Raw genomic sequence first — 26,685 nt, 5'->3', positions numbered from 1 at the left:
GAATTAAACACTAGGAGGAGGAGGAGGAGGAGGAGGAGACGCTCGGAGAAAGCTGGAAGAGAAGACAAACACGATATCCAACACGACTGCACCGGATTAAAATGGCTGGAGAAAAGGATCACCTTTTTATTTATACAACTCTAATAGTCTGCTTGAACTTTAATATCGTACAGGACTGATCTCACTGCCACCATTAGCTGTAGAAGACGGCGTGCAGGTCATGTGCAGAACCAGGCCCGCACGCTGACCTTTACAGTGACGCCACATTTTATGACAAAACTGCACCTCTTTTTTTTTTTTCCCCTCCTTGGATAAACTTTCACCTAACGAATATTAATTTACAGCATGTCAGCGCTCACGAAACAGTAATTTGCAGCGGATAAATGCGAAGCCGTCGTCTTGAGAAGCAGCCTCTCAGCAGCTGTAGAGTGGCGGTGAAAACAAGGCCGTGCACACACACACACACACACACACACAAACACATGGGCGGCATGCTGCAGTGTGAAAAACCCAACCGGGACCGAGCTGCGTCACTCCTACAGACCCTGACAGTAATCAGGAGGAGAAGTGAGTGCTGAGGAAGTGTCAACAGAAACAAACCCCGTGCTTCGTTTGGGCCAGATTGAACTGATAGCTCATTGCCAGTGACATAATTTAGATGAATGGTGGGTGCAATCCATCAGAAGAGGATGGCTTGTGAGTGTGAGGGAAAGGGGGGGGGGGGGGGGGGGGGGGGGGGGGTAGCGACCCTCACCATGCACGCCTGCCAGTGTAGGTATCCCATTACCCTACACCTGTTAACAACACCAATCCTCTTGTATAAACAGTTAAGTGATTCTTTTATCGAAGGCAGGGAGACCCGAAAGAGACAGAAGGCGAGAACAAGACGAGGGGGAAAACAGGAAGGAAGAGAAACCTGGACTTATGGAGACGAAAAGGGGAGAGAGGGGATGAAGCAGGGGGAATAAAGAAATGTTTTCTTGTTTGATTTTAAAGAGACTAGCAACCTCTGGACATGATGGATGAACCCAGGGTCTGGAGAGACAAGTCATAGACAGATGGCTCAGATACACACTCCAATCACAACATCGTGCAGCTCCAGACTAAAGCAAGAGGGACATCTAGTGGTGAAGATTGTAGCTCTTTCACAGCTGCATGTTTCTCTGTCTGGAAATGGGCAAAATGTCATTAAAGATCTTTAGAGCAATTTATAACATTTTGGCTTGAGTGTTAAACTATAATACTATAGACCTCTAAAAGTCATATTTTAACCATGAATCATCTTGGATTATTAGCGTATGAATTAACCACACACACACACAACTGGGGATCAGTGTTTCGTTCAAACACACTTGCTTTATTGAACCAATAAGATCTGGAATATAAAGATGATCCACTTGGCCAGATATGCAGAATTGCATTAGTTGTTGTGTGTATGTTTGTTTTTTTGTTGTATTTGTTTCATCTGTTTGTTTGTTTGGGTTGTTTGTTTTTCCCCCTTTGGCTGAGATGCTTCAGATTTAATAAAAATACTAAACACTGATCAAAGGAAACCAAATGTGATCTGATAGTTTGAGTAGAAAAATCCATATGTGAGGCCTGAACCGAAAGTATGAACCTGAGCGAAGCTTGGAAATGTGTGGAGTCACAAAACTCTCAAAAACTGACATGTGGCTCCAAACGAAAAAGGAAAGCAAGAGAAACAGATCATTACAATTAACTTGCTTTGACGTATCTTTGAATGCCAAAAAGGCTATTGAGTAAAGTTGAGCAATTTATATAAAATAAAGAGTCTATAAGTAGCTATAGGGGATGCTAGATAATAGAATAGAATAGACTTCATTCTATTTTTACAAGTACAATGAAGTGTATACTTGTCTCTCTACCGTGCCCATTAAAAAAAAAAAAAAAAGCAAGCATCACAGAAGCTCAAAATCTTTCAACTTTCTTGTCGACATCTATTTTTAGCAAATTATAAAGATCAAACTAAATCTTTAAAGGAGAAAAGAAGCTGGAGGAATCTGGGGGGGGTCAAGGGAATTCCTTTTCTCCAGCATGATTAGTTAATTTCCATTAGTGTACGGTGAAACAATTTGATTTTTCCATTAAAATACACATTTTTAATACTGAATTGATCGTAGAGTTCATGGAATACAACATATTGTGAAAAAAATATTACAAAAACACTCTATGCTTAGTGTGCCAGAGATCAGTAAGGCACTGAGCAAACAAAGTGAAAAACTTGTGTGAAATGACCTTCTCTCATCCTTCAGTGCACTTCTGGAAGCTTGTAAGTTGTTGTTTTTTTTAATGAAGCCATTTCATGTGAGGATGACTGCAAAGTGTGGGTTAGTTGAATATTCATCACTTTACATTAAACTGTTGCACTACTCCAAATAGAAAACTAAATGTTTTTATTTTTTAAGATTAAGAATGAACATTAATGCACAAGTTGGATGAATTTGTCACATGATAATCTGCTGGTCAATGATGTGTGTCATGGAAGACAATGTAGATGATGGTGTTACTTAATTTGACCATAATTCAATGGTAAGTCTGTTTCAATGAGATTTAAAATAAATAAATAAAAACAGATTGGATTACATTAGATTACATTAGATCTAATGTAATCTAATGTTGAGATGTTAAATCATGCAACAATTGCAATCTTAAAATACACTAAACCTGCAGAAAGTCTTTCTGAGCCACAAAGCAGCTTGTTATTTCACAGGATGGAGAAGATATTTTTTTCCACAGCCAGCATAAGGCTGTTGTTTGCCCAAGAAAGAAAAGTTTCATCTATTTCCCCCCCCCATTTAATCCCTCAGCGGGTTGCTTTTGTAGAAAAATGAAAAGACTAACTATCGGGTAAAAGGTATTGCGTCAAGCGAGGAGGCTAATTGCCCTTTTTCAGGCTGTGGAAATAATAGGCTAAAAAAAATCAAACGCAGTCCAAAATTTGGCAAAATTACCCTCCTATAGCTTTAGAGGGTCTTTATATTCATCACTGAATAATAATAACGGTTGGAAAAATGCAGAGCAGTGACCTGGCAGATTTCGAGGTAATCATTAATGGTTTGATGGCTTTGGAGCCGTTAAGCATCGGCATGTACCTGCATGGTTTTGTCATTATTGTTCACTGTCATCTTGATTTATTCAGGAAGAAGCTAATAAGGCTGTTTTCATGGCAGATGGCTGCTTTTCAGCCAGTTCTTTTCAGCTCCAGGTTTCCACCGCTTTTCGACTTAACACAGATGAGGAGACTTGCAACAGCACATCAAGGCAGGACCGAGGTGTGGACGCACTCGCTCTCCCTGCTTTTGGGAAATATTAATGTCTCTGGCTTTACATCTGTCACACTTTATTTTTTTTATATATTTTTTTTTCTATTGTGCAATGTTTCTTTTTGGCTGATAGCGTTTTCGTTTTGGAGCAGCTCTCAGCTGCACAGTCTTATTCAGATCGTGTTACAGCAGGTATCCAGGCATTTTACACAGCAAGGGTCACAGACGACTCTGGAAAAGTTACTCCAAATCCCATACAAAAGACAATACCTCACTCTGGTCTCGTGTCTCTGCTGCGAACCGATTGCAGTTTAAAATACAGCCTTGTGTCTCAAGGAAAATCTAATTTTACTTTAAACATTTTCATTTAGTGTGATTTATTGTAACTTTTCAGGCCTATGATAGATATGGCTCTTTTGGCTGTAATCATTGGAACCATTGAGAGTGGAGTTAGAGAATATTATGTTTATATTCATGATAAAGATCCATGTTCTACATATTACTGATGAACCCAGACTCCATGAAGTGGAGTATAGACACGAGGACTTTTTCAACCTGACCAGGACTCTTCTTTATGGAAGTGTATGAACCAGACAGACAGTCCTTTATTTTCCTTCTCGTATTAATAAAGGTTTTTTTTGTGTTTTTTTTAAATTATATTCTTTTGTAAATGTTTTTTTTTTTTTTATTTCACACCTGGACTCTTGAAAGTAGACATCTCACTCTTTAAACTACACCTCTGTGTTTTGGACTAGATTCCTAAAACAACAGTACCGGTATGTCTCTTAAAACCGAACTTAAATCAGCAATACAATTTTTTTTTTTTTTTTTTTTTAATCAGCTGCCAAGCAGCTGAGCAGGATGTCAACAGGTTGAGTGTAACGCGACATGATATTTTAAATTTCAACTAGACAAAAACAAATGAGGAGAAACAGTGAAGTGGTGATTTTTTATTCTTGCCTTACAGTGAAAACCTCCTGGATTTGAGTTCACAGTTGATGTGTCCAGTCTGCATGTTCTCCCTGTGCTGTTGTCTGTCTCTCTCTATTTGGCCTGTGATGGACCACCGATCTGCACTCAGGCTTCAAGGTACACTGTTATAGAAAACAGAGGAATGGATATGAATTGTCAAAGCGGACTGGGAAAAGTAACTTGAGCGACGCTGATTAAAACACGGTAAAGGCCATCAAGTGTAAACATCACCAAAAGTCTGTAAGTATACTCAGTGTAACTCCTATAAGCACAGCAAAAGTACACATCTGGAAGGAAAAAAGATATGTTATTCATTATTTAAACAGATGCTCCAAACGTCAGATATAGGACGATTTCATAGCCAAGAGAACAGCAGGAGAGCAAACTGTCAATCAGTTCAGACACGGCAGACATGAAAGTACTCAGTCATCCTTCAAACGTTATCAACGCAGCAATCCTTTCCAAAGTGACCACCAGCACGCTGAGATGAAGGCCCGAATATCAGTTCTGAAAACTGATCAACTTGTGAAGTGTTTGGAGCTTGTATGTTGTGCTTGGCTGCAACTTTGCATCTCAATGTATTTCTGCACTGCCTGTCGCTGCTGCTTGTCTGGGATATTTGGCCGTTTCCCACGAAAATCACTTCTGGTTTTGTAAGAATCCGCTTCTTTAGGAACAAATATGTTATTTCAACACTGCAACACAGGTTTCATAAGCCTGCATAATGGGTGGTTTTTAAACTAAAAGCTATGATTAGTACAGTCATCATGGGGTTTTTTTTTAATGCTATTCTATTATGGATATTTAATAGCCCATTCTTGTTGAATTGATAGGCTTTGACAGTGGGAACTGTAAAGGTGCTAAACTGTAAACCTGTGACCTAAGTACAGAAGCTCACTCAGGGGTGTTTTAGTTTCTAATTTAAGTTTCTTATTTCCATGTGTGCTAACTGAAAGTGCAGCTAATTTCTTTCATTTCCATCTGATCCTGCTGCTGCATCACTTCTCAGCGGGTTTGTGTTAATGGCAGCATGTGGGGGCAGGAGCGGTGCAGCTGAACTAACGGCATTCGTCCACACACGGGAGTTTCTCTCCTTCTTCTCCCTGCCTCTTCCTCCTCCTCCTCCTCCTCCTCCTCCTCCTCTCACCCCCATATTGTGTCTCTAACGTGTCACGTCCATCCAGCAATTATTATGAAATTAAAGCTATTTTCCATGGCCGATGTTTGCCCCGGTAATAACCACGCCGAGATAGGCTTCATTCATTTAGCATTTTAGTTCAGCTCAATTCCTGTCGCATTAGCAGGAGGAGCAAAATCAGAGTGTCACTCAGATATTCTGCTTAATGGTTTGGCAATGGCCTGGCCCTCTTCTTTTTTTTTTCCTTTTTTCTTTTTCTCCATTTCCTTTGCGATCCTCCTAACCCTATCTCTCTGCCAATTACGCTGTTTAATCTATATGTAGATAATGGTGTCCAGGACCTCCCTGTTGAAATGTCAGGTGTGAAGAGGTTATTAGCTAACTTTTAATTACTGTCCATCATTCAGCAGGCAGCAGGACAGATTGGCCCTCTCCGGCTGCCCGCTTATCTACTTTCTGAATGTTGACCGCAGACGGGGGAGAGAGAGACATTTAGGAAGCACCAGGTCTCTGACTTAATATTACCATTTTCACACCATTAACAAGACCTTGTGTTTGGTGGAAAGATGCAGAAGCAAGGAGGAAATGGCGTGGCGAAGTAGATCATGTGTCAAACGGTTTAATGGGAGTAGATCATGTGTTGAATAGTTTAACGGAAGATGACTGAAACGTTAAGACTCGGAAGAAGAGGACACGTAGCAGGATTCTGCAGAGAGGATAGTGGTTATTACACACGGCACAGAACTTCTGTAAATATGCAGGAATCTGGTCTTTTAGGTTTTCCAAAATGCTTAAATCACATTACGTTGAGTGTTTCTGCACACTGTGAGTCATTGCAGTCCTTGGATGTATTGCTGGCCTGTGAGAGCCAGCTGCCTGGTAAATACACAGATTTCTTTTCTCCCTGTTCGTGGAGATTAGTTAGATTTTCCTTTCCTTCAAATGTTTTAAGAGTCTGCAAACAATTTTCATGAACTCCCCCTGCCCTTGTGTTAAAGCCTCTATCGTACATTTAAAGACCCACAACCCCTGACCCAAATTTTACCACTCTCATCTTAAATTCCTGCTCTCCATTACTTGTACTGGGGCCTAAAATAATACAAGTGCTGACCACAGAGTCAGAGATCTGAGCTCGGTCTGTCTATACAGACTGAACGAGCTCGATTTTTGATGAATCGAGAAGCATGTCAAAAAAAAAAAGAAGCTCTTAAATCGACAACAGGTTGGACACTAACAATTTCTAAATTAGCTAGATGTTTGCATCATCACACTTCACGCTATCTACCAGGTACCCTGTTTGTAATACAGCTACTTCTGCTAGTAGGAGTGCTGCAAATGTTAATGATTTTCTTTTGCAAGGGCAGTACGTGACACTGTGGATATACATGTAACTATCCAAAATTGTAGGAAGGACAAAAATATGTCAAAAACAGCAGGAGGAGTTTAAAGTGCAAAGTCATAAGATGAAAAGTTAAAAGGGCTGCTAGTGTTGATTTCACACCAGAGAAAGTAAGATGTTAAAGTGCCAAATAATTTCATGAACTGCATTCATGAGATTGCCCAACATGCTATTGTTTTACAATAATTTACTTGATGCCCTGTTGGTCTTCTTCGGCACATAAAACCATTTCTTAAAAAAAAGGATTTGACTAATAGATTACATTGATTGAAGTATGTTTGCACTCATCTATAGGAACCATACCTGACGTGTAGGGTTTTTTTAAATACTTCAGACATCACTGCAGACAGCAGGCCTTGTGCCCCTCAATCTGAAATCTTCAACAATATCTAAACCAGATCCGACCATCACTATTCAGACCGGAGGAGCAGTGACACACACAAACACTCCCTCGCAGGGAGAGCAATCTCTGTCCAGGCCTTGAACTGTCTTTGAGTGGATTTACTATTCTAAACTCTGCAGGACAGAGCACTGCTGATTACGGTGCCACAGAGAGAAATACTTCTCGAGATCAGTTTTTCTTCTTCTTCTTCTTCTTCTTCTTCCTCTTCGCCATCTTTTACAGCTTACAGACAAATTCCATTGGAGGCAGTGAGCTGTTATTTCAGCAGACATCGTCCCTGTGATGGAGGCTCTGGTTACAGGGAGCTGCCTCCAAAGGCACGCGCACGCGCACACACACACACACACACACACACACACACACACACACACACACACACACACACACACACACACACACACACACACACACACACACACCAGCATTCCTTATTTTACTAAAGGAAAGAGTAAAACAGAAACAGACAATCTGTAAATTCTCCACCAATTCTTTAAGGATGAGATCCGATGTCGGGTTGCAGGTCTGAGCAGCTCTCTGGCACTTGTTTTCTTGAACATAAACGTCTCAATGGTATGTCTAATTACCCTCTGCAGCTCATTCCTTCATTTGGTGGACAGTATTGCCTGATCAGTCGGATCTAATTAGTGTGTCCTGCATGTGCAGCTGCGGCAGGTATCTGCAAATGTCAGCTTGGACTGTCTTCTGTCGGCCCGTGCCCCGAAACCATCCTATTCAAGAGAGGACGTTAAGTTCATCAATGTGTTTTGGTCCCAACATACCTGCCTTTGAACCAGAGCTCGTGTGATATTCAAGACTTTAAGTGGAGCCTCGGCGTTCTGTGAGGGGTTTTGTGTGTGCTAAGACGCTGCTCTCTGAGCTCTGCGGTGAATTACAGCTGACCCATGAAGACCCCGGGCCCCGCTACTCCTACCTCTGGAAACCCCCGTCATCTGGATCAAATCGGGACTGAAATGAGGGGCAGAGCAGGACACTGGAATGAGGGTCCACTACTGGGCCTGTCTACCCCCCCTCCCCCCCACACACACACACACACACACACACACACACACACACACACACACACACACACACACACACACACACACACACACACACACACAGATAATTCACTATTCTTTAAGTTACAATTCCAAATAGGGGCGTGTTGATTCTATGTTTTTGCAAGTGAATTGAGTTCCAGACCACCATCTCCCTTGCAAATAAGCAAAACACAACAAAGCTTCTATAGTTTTTTGTTGTTGTTTTTTTTATGAAGGAACTCCTCTGATCAGCAACAGGTAGCAGCTATTACAAAACCCCACCATAACACACAATAAGACAGCACACGCAATCAGCCACATGAAACTTTAAAAAAAAGTCTGCAACATTTATCCACCCATCGTCAATTCTACTTTATCCCGGACTGTGTTTGTGGCGCTGTAGTTGATCCCAGCTCACAAGGTTGAGGTTGCCAGTCTATAACAGAGCACATATATAACACATTCACTCCAATGTGCAATTTAAAGTCACCAATTAACCTCATATGTGTGTTCTGGAACCTGGAGCGCTGCATTTTCCATGGTTACATTGTCGGGTTAAAAGCGGTTTATCAGCATGAATGTTCATGTTCAAGGACTTTGTTCGTCTACCAGATGTTTGTCGAAACATACAGGAGTGGTTCTGTGAAATATCTGTTTCACTCATTATGATTGCAGCATTTGCTTTTCAAGCGCTCATCACACAGTTTATATAAAGGCAATAACAGAGCCCTTTCATCCAGATAGCAGATTTATAAAACAGTGTTCAGATCCATCGGTGCTCATAATTAATTCCTCTTTGATTTGACGAAGTTTAATTTACTGAGGCTATTACGCATAAAGACACACTTTCACTGTAACAAGCTCTGACAGATCCAACCACTTCTATCTAGTGTTTCACTTTTATGGCAAAGACCACTTGGTGTGTTCCTCCTAAAATAAAATCATTGCGATACATTAAATCAGATAAGAAACATTTTATCCACAGAAAGTTTGTAGCGTGCCACTCGTATAGTAAATAGTTTGAAATCATTGCACCATCACAAATAGTGTCCACTTGTGAATTTGGGCAGAACATCCAGTGAGGAGTGGAAGAGCGTGCAGTGCGTCACAAAATAGACAAAACCTGGTGAGATGCTGCCCCCTGCTGTAAATCTGCCTCCATAAAAAAAGACTTTGAGTGCATTATAGACCAATATATGAAATGTATGAATTAACTCAAAGTAAACGGCTGCCTATTTGTATCGGAGATGTCAGAGAATTTAGTTCAAGTATATCACTAAAAGCCTCCTGAGGTCTGAATGTCTTGTCATGTGGTGAAACATCCAGAGCTCTCAGGTAGTCTGGGTCAAACCTGTTCTCTCCTCCCAGAGTCAGAAACAAACATGCAGAAAATGAAACAAATATTTGGACCAAATTCCCAGAAACCTGCAGGGTGGCTTCAAGTCTGACCTCTTTCAACACATGTTTTAGTTTCTCGTCACTTTTCCGCGTCATGTTTGTGGATGTGAAGCATTTTAAATGGCCTTTTGGCCGAAATGTGCGCCACAAATAGAGTCGCCCTACTTTGCCTTTCATCAGTTAAACACACACTCTCATAATTCTTAAAAAAAACAAAAACATTTCAAAACATAAACTTTAGCAGGGATACAAACTTGGTGAAAGAAAAAAACACTTTCTGAACTTTAAAATTGTGTGAATCTGTTTTTAAAACTGTCTGCGCTCATCAATAATAAAAAAACAAAAAAACACAAGCATTTACCTGGTTGATTTATTGAACTGAAGAAGATCAGACACACACTCAGATTTTGATAGGAAAGACAAAAGTAGCCAATCTGACAAAGATGCCCAACTCCTGTGATCACTTTGAAACGGATCACTTTTACTTTTGAACCTGTGAAAGTGTTTTAAGTCCGACACACAATACTCTGAGTGACAAGGGCTTTTTGTTGGTCACATTTAAAAATAGTTTGACAGCTTCAGTAATGTCAAGAAAGTAAATGTGTTAATTTTGTACTGTCCTGCGATTGTTGCAATGCTTGGTACTGTTAAAAAACAAACAAACAAACAAAAGAGATTTTTCGTTTAATTTACTGCACGTAAATACATTTACATCAAATGGAAACTGTACAATATGTTAGATAAAACATAAAATAAACAGTGAACAATAAACCATTGATAGGTGAAAATAAAGCTTTATTTTTTTATGGTAAAAGTCTATACAACATGAGAAGACCACGATGAACAATGAACTACAAAACTATGACATTTCTTTAACAGTTGACATGTCAGATACTTGCTGTGTGTCATTTATAGGACTGGATACTGTATTCTAGGTGCATTCTCATTTTCACCTGGGCTAAAGGAGTGTTATGGAAATAAACTACACACACTGTACTATGTACTAGACAACTTAACAAATGGACATGTGCAATAGTTTGATAATTTGAGTTATGATAATGACTTGTGAATATATCTATATTTAAATGCTGTGATATCATTGGTCCGTCATACATACAACTAGGATGAACATTTGTGAAACGTAGCAACAACAGTTATTGATGATGAAGGACATTCTGTTGCATTATAAAATAAATCTTGGTTCATTGGAGTCAGATGGTCAAGCGTTCGGTTTTAAACCTGCTTACACACACACACACACACACACACACACACACACACACACACACACACACACACACACACACACACACACACACACACACACATACACACACACACGATTCTTGTTAGTACATTAAGTAAACGATGCAGCTCTTCGGGTTCCGGGTGCTTCACCGACTTCAGTTCCAGTTAGTTTGTTAGCTGATTAGTGGGTTAGTTTGTTAGTTTGTCGAGAGCTATCAAAAGCTCTTTGGGTTAGTAGGTGTTAATTCCACTTCAGGAGACAAAAGAGATCTTGTTTCTTTACTGTTGTTTGCAGAAAGACGACTGTTAAAAACAACCATATATAAAACTAGATGATGTCTCAAATATAAACTCCAATATTAAAGAAATGTCTATTCGGCTGTTCCCTTTTACAGAGATCAACACAGCAAGTCATTGCAACGTGCACTGTGGATATGAATAGTTACTATGCTGTATGTGACAGCCGGTGTTCAAACGCTCATCTACCACACTTCAGGTCAGGACTTGACCCAGGGAATGATGAAGCTGGGGGCAGGGGACTGAGTAGAAACCTCCATGTAATGTCAGTTCATGAGCACCAATGGTGACCAAATGCATGCTTCCGTTTGTTTGAAGCTCATTAAATCACAGAGAACAGAGTTGTTAGTAGGAGCAATAGGTGGCTCATTACAGCCTGACCACTGTTAGTATCAACATGAGGAGTTAGTACGAGAGCTGGTGTTTGCTTGGCTTCTGTCTTTGCTTTTTTGTGCCAATGTGACAACAAGCCAGACACTCACCTGCAGAGGTCGACCACACAGAGCTCAACCAGAGACGCAGAAATCATCTCTGAAAATGTGGATTTTTAATATTGTGAAGTGACAGTTGAAAATCAGATGAATATTCAGTTTTGTATGAGTTGTAATTAAGTTTTGTGGTCAACCCATTTAACATGTCAGCAGCTGTTTCTGCTTCTCTTTTCAACTTTTTGAGTTAATAACTTCTCCGTTCCCACATCCTGAAACCCTTCTCGGTAGGTTCACTGTAACATTTGTCATGGACTTTCTTCTTAAATAATTGATCGAGTGCTTAGAAGAGGGATTGCAGGATCATGTGAGAGGAGTGTGTGCGTCTGACTATGGGCGTAAAGCAGAGGGTTAGTCAGTGGGTTAGAAATGCCAGCCATTAACATTCTCATTATAGGTTAGTAATCCTCCAACAGACATTAGTACGGTTAGATATTAGTATGATACAGTTAGTACAGCCCAGACCTGGATAAAAAGCTATTTACACATAATTAGTAGCATTTGGTTTGAGCTTTAAATGATGGCACTGTGGCTACAGGACAGTTTAATTAATTCCAGTAGGCATCAATTAGAAAAGTACACTGATAATTTCCATCCAACCCTTGTAATCTAAATCATAATCACAACTAGTCCTTCACTGGAATTGCACCAAATGCTAATAATAATTTGTAAATAATGTGTTATCCCATATCTGCAACAGACAGTGTTAAAAATATATATTAATTGTTTGCAGCTATGGAGAAAAGAAATATAACCATAAAGCAGCTCCAGCAATCGGGCCCATCATTAATACAGTTCATCAAACTGACATGAATTCCATGCACATACACACACACACACACACACAAGCACACTATTAAAGAGGACATGCAAAGAGACACATGCATTCCCACTGACGGCTTCACACGCACACATACACACCACAGAATGAAACACAAGAGTACTTGTTGTCATTGGTACGATCAAATAGTTGCTATCACACCCAACTTAGGAGACAAACAAAAACATACTGTGTGAATTACACATCATTATAATGTGAGAAAACTTGTCATTCACCCACAATTTAGCAGGTTCTCTTTCTTTTTTTTTTCTTTTTTTTTTAAGTATTACAGGCTTACAAGTATTAAGAGATTTCCAGGTCTGGTTCTGGCACAGATATGTGTTAGATTTAGTGAGAAGGCACACAAGGCAGTACTGTTGAAACGCCTCCTCGAGTGAAGTGTCCTTTACAGAGAGGAGCGATCAAAGTGTGAGAAAAGAGTATCTGAGGTACGGAGTGAGGAGGCCGCTGTAACACAGCAGCTTGAGGAAAACAAGCCTGTGAGGTGAAGTTGATGACGACAGGGTGACTGTTTTTGAACAGGGGAAAAAAAGAAAAGGAAGAGCGTAGGTGTGGATAAAGCTATGTTGGTATCACTGACAGCCAAAGATTATAAGTACATGTGAGAGATGGTGTAAAAAAAACCAAAAAAAAAACATTTTGTACACCAGCCATTGAAAATCCTTCTCCTGAATTTGATCACACTGAAAATGCTTGAAAAAAAAATAGTGTTGGGATTATTAAACTGTGACTTGGACTCCCTCCTGAAGGTGTACGGGGCAGCAGTATTCCCATCATGCATCAGTCACTGCAAGAGAAGTGACAGCGCAGGTAATGTTAGTAAAGTAAAGCCGCATACAATGAATCACGATGTGATTTTCAGATTAACATGAACGCCTCCGTGTCAGCCTTTTTTTTTTTAAATAACCTGACATGTTCTTAAAGATACACTTTTATCCTAATATGCAAATATTTCCATTGGCAGTATAATCCTGCATAATGTTGAATATATGAATACGAGTCGAAGATTATAGTAATCTGATTTGGTCACGGTCTCCACTTGGAGGATGGTTTATCTCCACTCTTAACTATAATCCTGGGAATGATAGTAGCATATAGCGAGAATATGTCTGTGATTTAGCACGTCACTAATCTCCCGTGTTCTATCTGCTCTCAATTTATCTGCACACTCCACCAGCACAGAGGTTTAGTACAAATACAAAAGAACACACACACTGGATGTGGGCAAGACCAAGATGGAGTCCATAAAAAAAAAACTGTCTCTGTATTTTATATTCATCCAGACCGATATAACAAGCCACAGTGCAGAGTGTAAAAGTGAATACGAGGGGAAATAAAAGTCACAGTAGTGTAAATCTACTGGTAGATTGCGTACCAGGGAGCGAGGCAGCTCAGCAGGGGGCGATGGAGAGATGGAAGGAGAAGGAGGACAATGAGGTCCAGTCAGGCCACTGGTCTGCTTGTTCATCGGTGTAACTGGAGAAGAACACAAAACACAAAGCAGCAGAAAAGTGGGACGCGACCCAACTGTCCACTCAAAACACTCCCAGGGACTATTTAATCTTTCTTTTTGTTGTTTCTTCCAACTTCATGAATGAAACTGGGGGGAAAAACACCCAAAGTTGAAAGATACATCACATAAACTCATCCCCGTCTGATCTGTGAATTAATTTCGACAGTGATTTTATTAAAAAGAAAGAAAGAAAGAAAAGAAAAAAGACATTCCAGGCTGTGCACATAACCTGTCTTGATGTTGGTTCCCACTTGGATCCTCCAGCATCCTGACTGGTGAGCGGCCATGAGTCCATGCAACACAAGGTTACCTGGAAATCAAAAACCACAATGAACAAAATGGTAAAACATGCTGCTCTGCCTGTTTCTTTAACTTTTTGGGGTAAATGATTGTATTCTTGGATCACGTTGCACTCCCAATAGTAATGTTTTGGTAAGAATGCTTCTGGGATGTCTTTCTCATGATAAAAAAATATTGTTGTTAACAACTGTTGGCACCAATAGACAATCAAACAGTCAGCTCTGGTACACAAGTTGTGGCCTTACATGAAAGTTTGTTCTAATTTGTAATTACTCTCCATTACAATAACAACAAATTCAGTCACAAATGTGTATTTTCAGAAAACAAATTATTGTTTTAATCATGATTTCATCCCAACAATGAAGAGAATAATAAATCCCGAAGGAAAAAAAATAAAACACCCACTGTAAATATCTGCCACCTGCAGTGCGATGTGTGAGAAATAACAAAAACACATCTTAATCCCACATAAAATGATCAGATTTAGAGGAAACCCCTATAGACCAGGCCCTCGTCTGCGGGAATACAGGAGTCAGTGTTTACCTGCTCTAGCAGATAAAAAGCAGGTGGACAAGTTTGATCCGTGCAGAATAATAAAGATGTAAAAATATCGCGATAATGAAGATTAGTGTTTTTTATTCTCCTTACCAACGATCAGGATCCACATGCACCTGCCGGCAGCAACCAACGACGCGAAAAGATGATTCTCGTCCCTCATTGTCTTCTTCTTCTTCTCCCATGATGAGGATCATTCGTCGTGCGTGTGTTTGCGGGGAAGCGTGCGGTACATTCGGGTGCGGTGTCGTGAAGACGTGCTCTCTTCATGGCCGCCGTGCGGAGAGAGAAAACCGCAGATGTGGGAGCGCCGACAGCAGCTGCGCACTGAGTCCGGCCCGGGAGGAGGCCGGTCCAGGAGGACGGACATGGAGAGGAACCGCAGGACGCAGAAGAGGAGGAATTAATGCGATCGGAGGCTTTTGACTGAACACAGACCGGCATTCATGGTCTCGGTCCCCAGCTGCTGCCACAGGTTTATGGTCCTTTGTGTGTGTGTGTGTGTGTGTGTGTGTGTGTGTGTGTGTGTGTGTGTGTGTGTGTGTGTGTGTGTGTGTGTGTGTGTGTGTGTGTGTGTGTGTGTGTGTGTGTGTGTGTGTGTGTGTGTGTGTGTGTGTGTGTGCCGCCCCCCCTTCATCCACCATCTGTGTTTCCCGGGAAACCGGAGCGCCTGCAGCCTGCAGGCACCAGCAGCCTCATCCTGCACACTGCAAGGTTCTCAACGTGTGGGGCGGAGCACCAATGAGGGGCGCTAGAGAGCAGGGCAGAGCAGGGGTTCAGGGGAGGCCTTGTCCCAAAAGGTTTGATTATTTGTAGAAATGAGGAAAAGAATAAAAGGAAAGCAAAGCAATTGTTTATTCTATTAAAACACCATCAGCGTTATATGAATACAATTGAATTGAATTGTATAAATGGTTGCACACTATACATAAAGACCAACCGGATTTTCAGCTAAATGCTAATCGATGTTTTGCAAATGACGTCACATTTCCCATGATCCTACACAGCCGCATAAGAAAAAATCTGCTCAAGTGTAGCAGTGTATAACTATATTAAAGGCCACTATATAGAATATATGCATCAGAACACACACACACACATATCAATGGCAAAATAATATAACTGCGTCTGCTTTGAGACACTGCAACGACAGTGCATTTAAAATCCCCTGCACGGGGCCCTTTCTGAGTAGTCACTGGCTAGATGCTAGGAAGGGGCCGCCACAGATGATGGATATCAGTGATATCACGTTACAATGACACGTCGGGAACCTCCTTAATGGGGTCCCACTACTACCTTGGGTCAAAGTGGAGTCCTTATTGTGAAACACACCGAAAAAATTGAAGCGGACAAATCCCTCAGGGCACATGAAAAGAAAAAATGATTCTCATTAATGGACAATGTCTATGTCCTCTGCAGTTTCCTGTTTTCAAAGAAAAGTATGCAACGGGTGATACAGAGTGGCAAGCTTCGTGCAAGTTGCAAGAACTGGGAAGAAACAATGTTCAGTCAGGCACACAGGCCTGGAGAGCCAGGACCGGGACAATCAGTGACGTGTGGCCAGGGGAGGCAGGGGAGGCCTATTAAATTACATTTAATAAACATATTTGTGCAAACTAGAGCAGTGAAGGTTCAGTACAACAGAAAAGTACAAACGGCAATACTACACAGAACAGAGACATACATGTGCCAGCGTACGCATGCAGGGTGCTAAGCTTGAACTATGAGGAGTCTGGATTCAGTCCTGTAGATATTAAACAATACTAAAATGCATGTAATACATTACACAGGATGAAGTAACTAGTAGTAGTCTGTTTAGACAAAGCAAGTGATCCACCACAATGTTTTTTAATGTAATCCACAATGATGCATTAATATGAGCTAATAAATCAAGCAGCAGTCTGTTGTATACAGTACAGTTACACAGCATCTTGCAGTCCAGTATTTTGAATCAGGTCATTATAAAAATTAAAACAACTGGAGAACTTCAAGCTGTTACCACATGATGTGCATAAGCCATTACCTAAGCAAAAGTGCAAAAGCCAATTTAACCACACAGCAGCAGGCAGGTGATGAGGGAGGCAGGGGGTGACTACATTCTGAGCCTTTTTTCTAGTTTTCTGCCGTGCACCATAAGGGAAGAAAACTCTAAGATGATGTATCTGCAACACAAAACGAAGCATTGAAAAACATTTTTTTTTAATTTATGATGATGATTTTAATATAACATGAAACTGTTTTTGTGTAACACAATATATTTCACTGGGTGCAGGACAAGTGCAACCACTAGTACGCTCAATTCATATCTATATATATATATATATATATATACACACACACACACACACTCACTCACACACACACACACACACACACACACACACACACACACACACACACACACACACACACACACACACACACACACACACACACACACTGGAATGAACACTAATAGTCCTAATATCCTCTTCCAAAAAGAAAGAATAACTCAACAAAAGCCAGATATAACAATAAGTGTATGAACTTAATTTGTTAATTTGCACTATGTCATTCCATGCTGTTTTGAAAATCAATAAAATTCAAGTATAAATAAAACCATTTTGACTTAAAAAAGAGAGAGAGAGAGAGAGAGAGAGAGAGAGAGAGAGAGAGAGAGAGAGAGAGAGAGAGAGAGAATTAAGATTGTAGAAAATAAGTAATGAATAACTTCCGGCTCCATAATAGTAATCAGATCTCTGGCAGGAGTAACTCTTTCAGATGCCCTGGTAAACATATGCATTGGCTGTATTCTTTCAATGTACCAAACTGATGTAACTTGTTTTTTCTTTGTTAAAGGTATAGTAGAGGATTTTCTTCTTCCGGGTGGATCATCAAAATAACTGGTCCTCCCAATTGTCAATCATTCTGGTGATATATGACGTAAGCCCGTCGTACGTGCTCGTCCCTGCGCTCGTCATGATGCCGGTGGCCGACCCGACGCATTATTCTCGGACATTTTTACAGTTTCACCCCCTCTGGTGCAAATCTTGTTGTAAAGTGAGCTTATGTGAGCGATGCCGACTTGTGACTTGTAAACAGAGCGTGCACGAGGAGAACTGGGCTCGTGCATGTCTCTCGCACGCGTTTTAGTAGGCGTTCCGTCTCGGGAGCAGGTACAGCGTTGCGCATGCGCATTTTTTTCAAACGGTGGAGAGGGCGGTTCTTTCCTAAAATTCCTGAAAATCCTCCTGTATACCTTTAAGTTTGTACTATGAAACAATATTTCTCTGACAAGTTAAGGAATGTATGTTTTTTCATCCGTCCAGCTGGGGGCGACATTGCGTGCGCTTGTTTAATTTTGTCCTCAATCGCATGCCGTTGAACAGACTGACGTGTGACGTGTCGCGGTCCACGTTTGAATAACATTAATAACAGCAAACATCAGGAGAACATCTGGATCCATGCATCCGCTGCACCCTGCAAGTTTGTCGGGCCTGTGTCGAGTCACCGACCACCTTTACCTCAGTAACGCGCGAGCGGCGAACGACGCGTCCCAACTGACCGGAAACGACATCACCTGCGTCATCAACGCGAGCGAGACGCCGCGCGGCAGCGCTCCTCCCCCGGGGGTCCGCTACGTCCACGTCCCGGTGTCCGACTCCCCGGCGGCCCGTCTCTGCGACCACTTCGACGCGGTGGCGGATGAGATCCAGGCCGGCGCCGAGCGGAGCGGCCGCACGCTGGTGCACTGCAACGCCGGGGTCAGCCGCTCGGCGGCGCTGTGCATGGCCTACCTGATGAGGCACCGCGGCGCGACGCTGCTGGAGGCGCACGGCGCGGTGAAGTCCTGCAGGCCCCTGGTGAGGCCGAACAGCGGCTTCTGGGGGCAGCTCGTCCAGTACGAGAGGGAGCTCCGCGGGTGTAACTCGGTCCACATGGTGGCCTCCTCCATGGGGGACATACCGGACATCTACGAGGCTCAGAGCCGCAACATGACGCCTCTGTGAGGAAACCTGCTCTGCGACGTGTTTCCAGTGATTGAAGCGAACACACAAGCTTGACCGTCAACCTCATGTGTTTCCAGAATATTCCAGTGTGATGGTGTTTTCTGAACTGGAAATCCAGGATGAACCTGCGTTGGCACTTGAGATATTTGATCTGCTTCCATGATGAGGGACAGAAATGTACTTGATAATAAAGGTTAATTTGCACTATGTTGCTCACTCATTAAATTAATTGAAAACTAGAAACTTTTTATTGCCAAGTACCTTTGTGGCTTTCTAGAATCAGAATAAATAGAATAATAAAGATAATAGCTTTGTTAAACATAAACATGATAAAAAGGTGTAATACACCTAGAAATGTCCATAAACCACGAATTATAAAAGTACACATATGCTCAATATCCAGCATCAATATATTTAACTAAGTGACAAAGAAGTGTAGGAGATGCCAAATATGGCCGTTTGCCCAATAAAGACAAATAATCTTGTCATGCTGACACCTACTGCAACTTATTGGGAATCCTTACCGAGTCGTCTTGGATCAAATTCTTCATAGTAGATGTACCAGAAATTCTGGAAACTTGTACCGGTAGTTTTTTTAATGACTGTTAAGTGCCTGCTTTTATTCAGCAGGACTGACTCGGTGTGTAAAAGTGTAATTATGAATGTCTGTAATGTTTTTATTCACCTCTTTACTGAATTTTACATTTACGTGAGCAAGATTTTCTCCCAAAAAAACAACAAAAACACAGTCCTACTGATAATTCTGATTGCTCTCTCTGAATACCAGATAGAGATTCAGTTCATGTGAGGCGGGAAAGTACAAAAAGCATTTATTTTGACGAAGTACTTCATCAAACATTTGAGGAACAGCAGGATGTTTTCATGAGAAGTCAAAACAAAGTGAAATAAATACTTTAGACTCACACCTTTACCTACATGAACAGGATGGTTTGAATCCACTTCTAGGATTTAATTTCACAGGAAAAAGGAGAAAAAAAAATGCTTGGGGGGGGAAAATATATTTTTAAAAAAGCTTCACTTTCTATGCAGATCTTTCAATAAAAATATACTTCTTGTGAAGGAGTAGTGTATTTCTTTTGCCAGGAAAGAGCGAGGCTATATTTCTTTCACAGAACTGTCTGTGATCCCTACGAGCAAAGCACTAATCGAAGTAAACAGGCACAATACACCAGCAACACAATGAACCACAGTAAAATCATTCACGATTTGGCACAAGTCTTTCCTCTTTGGACATAAACACTGAACTGCGCTCAAGGAAAGATCACATTTTATCGATTAGTGGCCATCCCCAGAGATAGGTACGTATTCGTATAGTGCAGTCCGAACTGTTCGGTTCTTTCCTCTTAAATTATTGTACAGGTAAAAAAATAATCCAAACAGGAGAAGCTGCTAAGTCATACACATGTAAACCAGAGATATGGGAAAATTCAACATTAAACGTGTAGCTTGTGATTTAAAGTATAAAATGTAAAGCAACCAATAATGTGATTTTGCCCATTTTGAACGTTATAAAGCCAATAATGTAATAACCTGCCAGTGATGTAACAACATGGCAATAAATTAATGTTACATTATTGAAAAACTTAAATCAATGATTTTTTGTTTGTTTTGGGTTTTTTTAGTTTTTGTGCCATTTGCTTATCAAAAATAGGTTTGTGAAAAGCACATTCATTAAATTAGTTTATTGAGGATAGATGTTGTCACTGCCAATTATAAGCGTGAAATGCGTTTTTATTATACTACTGGCAAGTCATGTTATTGGCGTTATTACGTTCCAAATAGTCAAAAGGAGTAAGTTACTGGCAGGTAATGATTGGCTGCCCCACTCTCACAAGTTAAAATGGCTCAATGGCAAACATCAAAATGAAAGAGTGCGCCGTGAGGACATAGTGGGTAGACGGAGGGATACAGAGTCTTTTAGCTTAAATTATAGCTTCACACTTCTGCCTAAGAACTGGCGGCTGCTGTCCGAATCCGTGAATTTAACAAAGCAGGATGCGCTCCGTAGTGAGCTGTAGTTATCTTCTGTCGACTTTCTTCCACACCTTCACTCGCCGTCGGCTAAACTACACTTCTATTTACACCGCAGGCAATGAGTCTGATTTTTAACTGAAGCAAAATAAATACGAAATAGATGCTATTTCTCTGCAAGGATATTTTATCCTTGGGAAAGATGGGAGTGATTGTTCAAATAATACATGTTAATACATTCATCCGGCCAACGGCTTATGATTGTGAAGACAAACAGAAGTGTGATGCTCTCACACGTCTCAATAAAAGTCTTGATATATCTCCAACATATAGACAATATTAACAACCTCAATAAATCCTACACGGTCCGTATTGTACAAAGACTTAGATGGCTTATTTCTGTATGAGAGGCAATCTCTTCACAAGTCATCCAACCAAAGGCTGGAATCAAAACAGCTCATTTGCTACTGAAATATCCTGAGTCAGCACCTTAAGTCAGGCCAGATTACAAGATTGCCTTCAAAGTAGAACAATGACACAAGTCCCCCCAAAAAAACACAAAAAAAACCCCAACAAAAAACACAGCATGCTTATTTTACCTTCACTGCATTTCCACTAATTCCCTCAATAAGGCAACAGTGTCAGCTGCATAGTCATGCAATCAACATCGAAAAAGGAAGAGAACAGAAAACGTCATTTAAACCAAAGTGAATGCAACGCAGCGTGCAGCGGGAAGCTGATGTCAGTATCCGACCTACGTCTCTCCACACAACAGTGTCTTCAGCTACGACGGGCGACGGCCCGAGATCACATCTGGAAACAAAGGAAAGAAAGAATTTCATTGTTAAACAAATATGCAATAACAACAAATTTGGAGAAATTCTTCTTCTTTTTTTTTTTTTTTTTTTCCCCTCACGTCAACAACAACTTACAAGCTGCTCCAGCTTTTGGTACTGTGCAGTTTTGGGTCGACGCGAGGATCTGGATCGCTTTCCTTCCAAAACAAAAGCAATTATCTGGGAGGACGAGAGAAAAACAAACGGAAGCGTTTCAAAATGAGTCTCGCTTCCTGCAGGGCACCAAAGCCGCGACATAATTACATATTTAATCAAAACGGCAATCTGGAAGGGTGTGTTCAAAGTCGTCGGACGTACACTCAAACAGTGGTGTTACTGGACGTGAGGGTCCTTCCAGCCGAACACGGTTAAAGAGAGAAAAACTGCAAAGCCGCTTCAATTAAAGTCTGAATGCTGCAAAAGCCAAACATCTCGAAATCAGACCCAACACCCTGCTGCTACTTTGATACTATAACTGTCTTCCTCCTAGGTCACAATACCTTGATTAACTAGGATTTTATGCAAATAGATCATCGCCTGTGTTAATTGTACCAAGTCCAATCTTTACGGTTGACGCCCAATAGCCGTCATTTCAATTTACTCTACAAAAGGTAAAAATGACCACATGATTAGATGACCGTTGTACGTAGGGAGGCCACTTTCCGTCTGCAGAGGTTACAACAACACTGATGTGAAGAAAAGTTCTGAAAATGTCACCGGGGTCACTGGAAAGACTGTATGGCTGGAGGGCAAACGTACCTTGCGCTTGTTGTGGTAAGTGATGTAAAGAACGGCCACCAGCACCGCAGCGGAGACAAGATAGGCGAAGAAATGGCTGCTCTCGGCCTCGTCTTTTACTCCGGTCGGGTTGTATGGAGATTTTCCCACCCTTTCGTCTTTTTTTGCATCGTCGTCCCCGAGCAACTCCGTGTCGCCGGTTTTCTTACTTGCATCGTTTACTTCTGGTGTTAAGTTTTTATTTTCTGCATTTTCCAAATCAATTTTCCCATTCTGCTCACTACCTGCTTCTGGTTTCGTGACTTTATCCTCTCCGGCATCTGGTTCCTTGACTTCAGCCTCTCCTGGTTCTGGTATTGTGACTTTATCCTCTCCGGCCTCTGGTTCCTTGACTTCAGCCTGTCCTGCTTCTGGTACTGTGTCTTCAGCCTGTCCTGCTTCTGGTACTGTGTCTTTATCCTGTCCTGCTTCTGGTACTGTGCTTTTAGCCTGTCCTGCTTCTGGTACTATGTCTTCAGCCTGTCCTGCTTCTGGTACTGTGTTTTTAGCCTGTCCTGCTTCTGGTACTATGTCTTCAGCCTGTCCTGCTTCTGGTACTGTGTCTTTATCCTGTCCTGCTTCTGGTACTGTGTCTTTAGCCTGTCCTCCTTCTGGTACTATGTCTATATCCTGTCCTGGTCCTGGTTCCTTGTCAGCATTCCTCGGTTCCACCATCTTATTGTTGCCGTTTTCAGATCCCGTTGTCCCGTTGTCAACATTTTCTGATAATGACTTCTTATTTCCAGCATTTTCAGACCCGGCTTCCTCTGACCCGATCTCTTTAGAAGTCGCCAACGGTACCTTGACATTTTTACCTTCTGACAGTTCTGTTGTTTTGCGCTGATTGACCCCATTTGATGTCAGACTTTGTCCATGAGCATTTTCTTGAACTGGACTTTGCTTCGTTGGCTCGTCGTTTTCATCCTTCTCATTACTTCTATCTTGATTCGGCTTTGGAACATTAACGTTTCCTACTTGGCTATTTCCCTCCTCGCCCTGACCTTTTGTGTTTGCTTGATGTTCTACAACTTCCTTGTTTGTTGAATCTCCATTTCCAGGGTTTTGATTAGATGGATTGTTGTTGGCTGAGCCTTGGCTGCCATTCTGTAAAGGAGCCCCTGTAAAAAAACAAAGGCAATGGAAACAGTGAAGTAGAATCCAATCGACAAAGAACTTAATTGTGAAGCAGACATTTGAAACACGTTATGCCAGAGAAAGTTTGTTCAACTTGTCTGGCACAACCGGTTAATAACGTCTTCATTCATCTTTTTGTCAGCCTCCGCCTAATGACTAGATCACAGCAGAGTGAAGGCCAATACAATTAGATCAGTTCTGCTGTAAAAATTAAATTAAATTAAAAGTTACTGCAATGTCTTTGTTTGTATTGTTGGTGCACTAAGACCAAATACAGACAAGCAGCATCTTCTTATCCTGCCTGTACAATTCAACCCAATAAAATACAAATATTCTGCTATTTAATGTACTTTTACAGGATTCGTAATTTCTTTTTGTGGACATTGTGGCTCCATAAGCTACACCATCTTAAAAGCAAACGTTGTAGCTATCGTAAAAGATCATAAGTGTCATAAAGAGTTGGCAGACCTGTTGTATCAGATTGTAAACGTGTTACTGTGGCCAACGGGCTTCAGAGCACTTCAGTGCCTGCAGCGTATGAGATAAACCTGATGATCCCATCCATCAGGGTTGAGCCGTAGCCTAACAAAGCAGGTGCAGCCATATGACACTGAGGCCCCATTTACACAACCATGTTTCAGGCGATGCAGAGTAGTAGTGTTTCAGAAAAGTTGAATTTTCCACAGAGATCGTCGTCAGAACGCTTTCAAAAGAAGTTGCATTTTGGGAGCTGTTTGAGAAAAGTGGCATTTTCAGTGGCCAGTGCAGACAGACACTCAAAATGCAACTTAAGTTTTTCGTTTTCGCTTGAAAACGCGACGTGAACAAGAACTTAATGATAGATTTTCAGCACGCCATTAGTATTTGAGCAATGAAATATTACTATCAACCCAAAACATATGCTTAGTTTATGTGTTAAGCATGAATGTCTAAGTCAACAGTAGATCAGTCTCCCTGGTTCTGGCGATTTTTTTTTTTGACAGACATACTTATATATAAATAAATCGGTTACAGAGTTGAAATAAGTTTTCCATTAAAGTAAATTATTAGATAAAAAAAAGTTTATATGTTATGTCTCTCAATGAGGTGCCGTGAGAAAAACAAAGCAGCATATAAATAAGTCTAAGCAGAGAAAAGGGTTTAATTTTCAATATTTAGAATATGAGATTAAATGATGTATGAGAGCACGATAAAAATATAAAGTCAACCGACTTTATAGTTTGAAGACAGAGATACACAATATTGCCGGCATAGACATTGATGATGTTTCTCCCAAGATGAGGACTTTGCTGATATTACTCAACATAACTTTTAACTTGGCTATGGTGTGATTTGCTTTTACAGAATAAAAATGACAAATTTAATTGGAGGGCACAACAAATCTACACCATAATGAGTGACAACATTGTGGTCTTTTTGTAAAGCTAACTAAACAGTTTTGTTCCAGAAATCTAAAGAAACAGTGACTGATAAAGTTACCAGTGGGTTTAATATACATTACTCCAACAATAAAAGGTACTAAAAGCTTGGTTGATTCCTGAAGATAGGTTTTTGCAAATGCGCAAAAAAGAATTTTTTCATATCTTGTGTTAATTTTATCTGTTTTATTGTGTGTTTAGCATCCCAACTACTTTTATTTAAATATTTGATTCTATATTTGAGTCTTAATTTCAGTTATAACAGTTACAGTCCCAACAAAGATGTCTTTGGTTTGTGGCAGAAAACTGGAAAACCTAGAGAGAGAGACCCCACATTGTTGAGGTATGACATGCAAACTCTACATCAAATGGGCCCGGCCAGGATTATAACCACTTTACCCATTAGATTATTGCTTTAATTATGTAGCAATGCTTTATGCTTTAGAATGACATGGAATAACATTGGCAGAATGTATCAAGTATGTTGAAAACAGTTTGATATGATGCATGCATCCATGAGTGGGTCATCTTCAAGAATTCCTAATTGTCATATCGCATGACATGGTAGGATATCCCGTATTGTCCAATATGACGCATCTCTATCTGTTTTTGTAATGCTAGCTGAATAGAATGGGGTTAAAAAAAAAAAAAAGAAGAAAAAAAAAGGAAAACTACAGCCCCCAATAGTCTTCCTGGTCGGTTGGGAGATGTTTGCGAACTGAAGTCAGGTGAAATGAGGAATCCACAGAATGAATTATTCATTCGGGGAAGAGAATGCATTTAGTACTGTGGAGTTAATAGCCTTCATTCCTGCTTTGTTATGAGCCATTATGACCTCATGTAGTTCGACATGAATAAGCACTTTTTTTGAAAAATAACTTTCAACAACTCTACAAACATACGAAAAACTAAATGATCTGCTCAGTTTATAGTGAAATGCCTCACTAAAAATTGCACACACACGTACACAACATGTAAATACAAGGTTCTGCTTTATGGATCACCCCTCTTTCTTATCTCTCCGATAGAGGACAGGAGCTCTGGTCTGAGGAGGCTGATCCGGAGCTGATCGAGCAACACGGATGAACGTTCAGGTGTCACATTTCTGTCACAATGAAGAGAGGACAGAGGAGAGGAGATACAAAGCTAAAGTCCACTCACCTCCGGCCAGGCAGATACACAGAAAAACAACGACGAGTGGCAGAAAGACCGTCCTCATTGTGTCCACACGCCGACCAAACGCAAACCAATCCGATCTAATCTGTCTCTTCAATAAGCTCCCGCAACCCCGCAGATCCACCGTGACACATACAACACGACAGGTCCTGGTTCTACTTCCGTGTACACAAGCTGCCCCTCTTCTTCACCTGCTCAGTGACCTCAGAGAGGCGCTGCACTGCCCCCCGCTGGACAGCATTGTGTACAACACTCATTACTGCCACAGTTTTTCTCGCCCAAATCAAGCTTTTTTAGAAGTTATCTTTTTGGTATTAAAGAGACGGAAATTGAATGACACAAACAAAACCAGAATTAAATGGGAGAAAATAACTTCTCCCAGGATGGATCCGATCTAATCTGTCAGTCAGAAAGGAGAAAATACTTGATTTAATCTTAGAGGGATGTTCCTTTACAGCATTGCTCCACACAATGATTAGTTGAGTGT

The 26,685-nt window shown here is 41.0% G+C and overlaps 2 protein-coding genes across 2 annotated transcripts; one reads left to right on the top strand and one right to left on the bottom strand.

The window, feature by feature from the left end:
• Positions 1–18,319: 18,319 nt before the first annotated feature.
• LOC308131944 (dual specificity protein phosphatase 18) lies at positions 18,320–19,559 on the top strand (the record flags this gene model as incomplete). Its single annotated transcript, XM_080498847.1, has 1 exon — positions 18,320–19,559. The coding sequence occupies one exon, from the start codon at positions 18,320–18,322 to the stop codon at positions 18,863–18,865; it is 546 nt and encodes a 181-aa protein (XP_080354973.1). The 3' UTR covers positions 18,866–19,559.
• Positions 19,560–19,678: 119 nt separating this feature from the next.
• Positions 19,679–26,319, bottom strand: tgoln2 (trans-golgi network protein 2). Its single transcript, XM_080498846.1, has 4 exons — positions 26,184–26,319; positions 22,453–23,588; positions 21,790–21,873; positions 19,679–21,670 (listed from the first exon to the last, which is right to left on the bottom strand). The coding sequence occupies exons 1-4, from the start codon at positions 26,239–26,241 to the stop codon at positions 21,665–21,667; spliced, it is 1,284 nt and encodes a 427-aa protein (XP_080354972.1). The 5' UTR covers positions 26,242–26,319; the 3' UTR covers positions 19,679–21,664.
• Between the last annotated feature and the right edge of the window lie 366 nt (positions 26,320–26,685).

The sequence above is a fragment of the Blennius ocellaris genome (assembly GCF_963422515.1).
Source record: "Blennius ocellaris genome assembly, chromosome: 7".
Taxonomy (NCBI): Eukaryota; Metazoa; Chordata; class Actinopteri; order Blenniiformes; family Blenniidae; genus Blennius; species Blennius ocellaris.
Note: the sequence above shows the minus strand (reverse complement) of the source record. Positions and strands in the feature narration are given on the sequence as shown.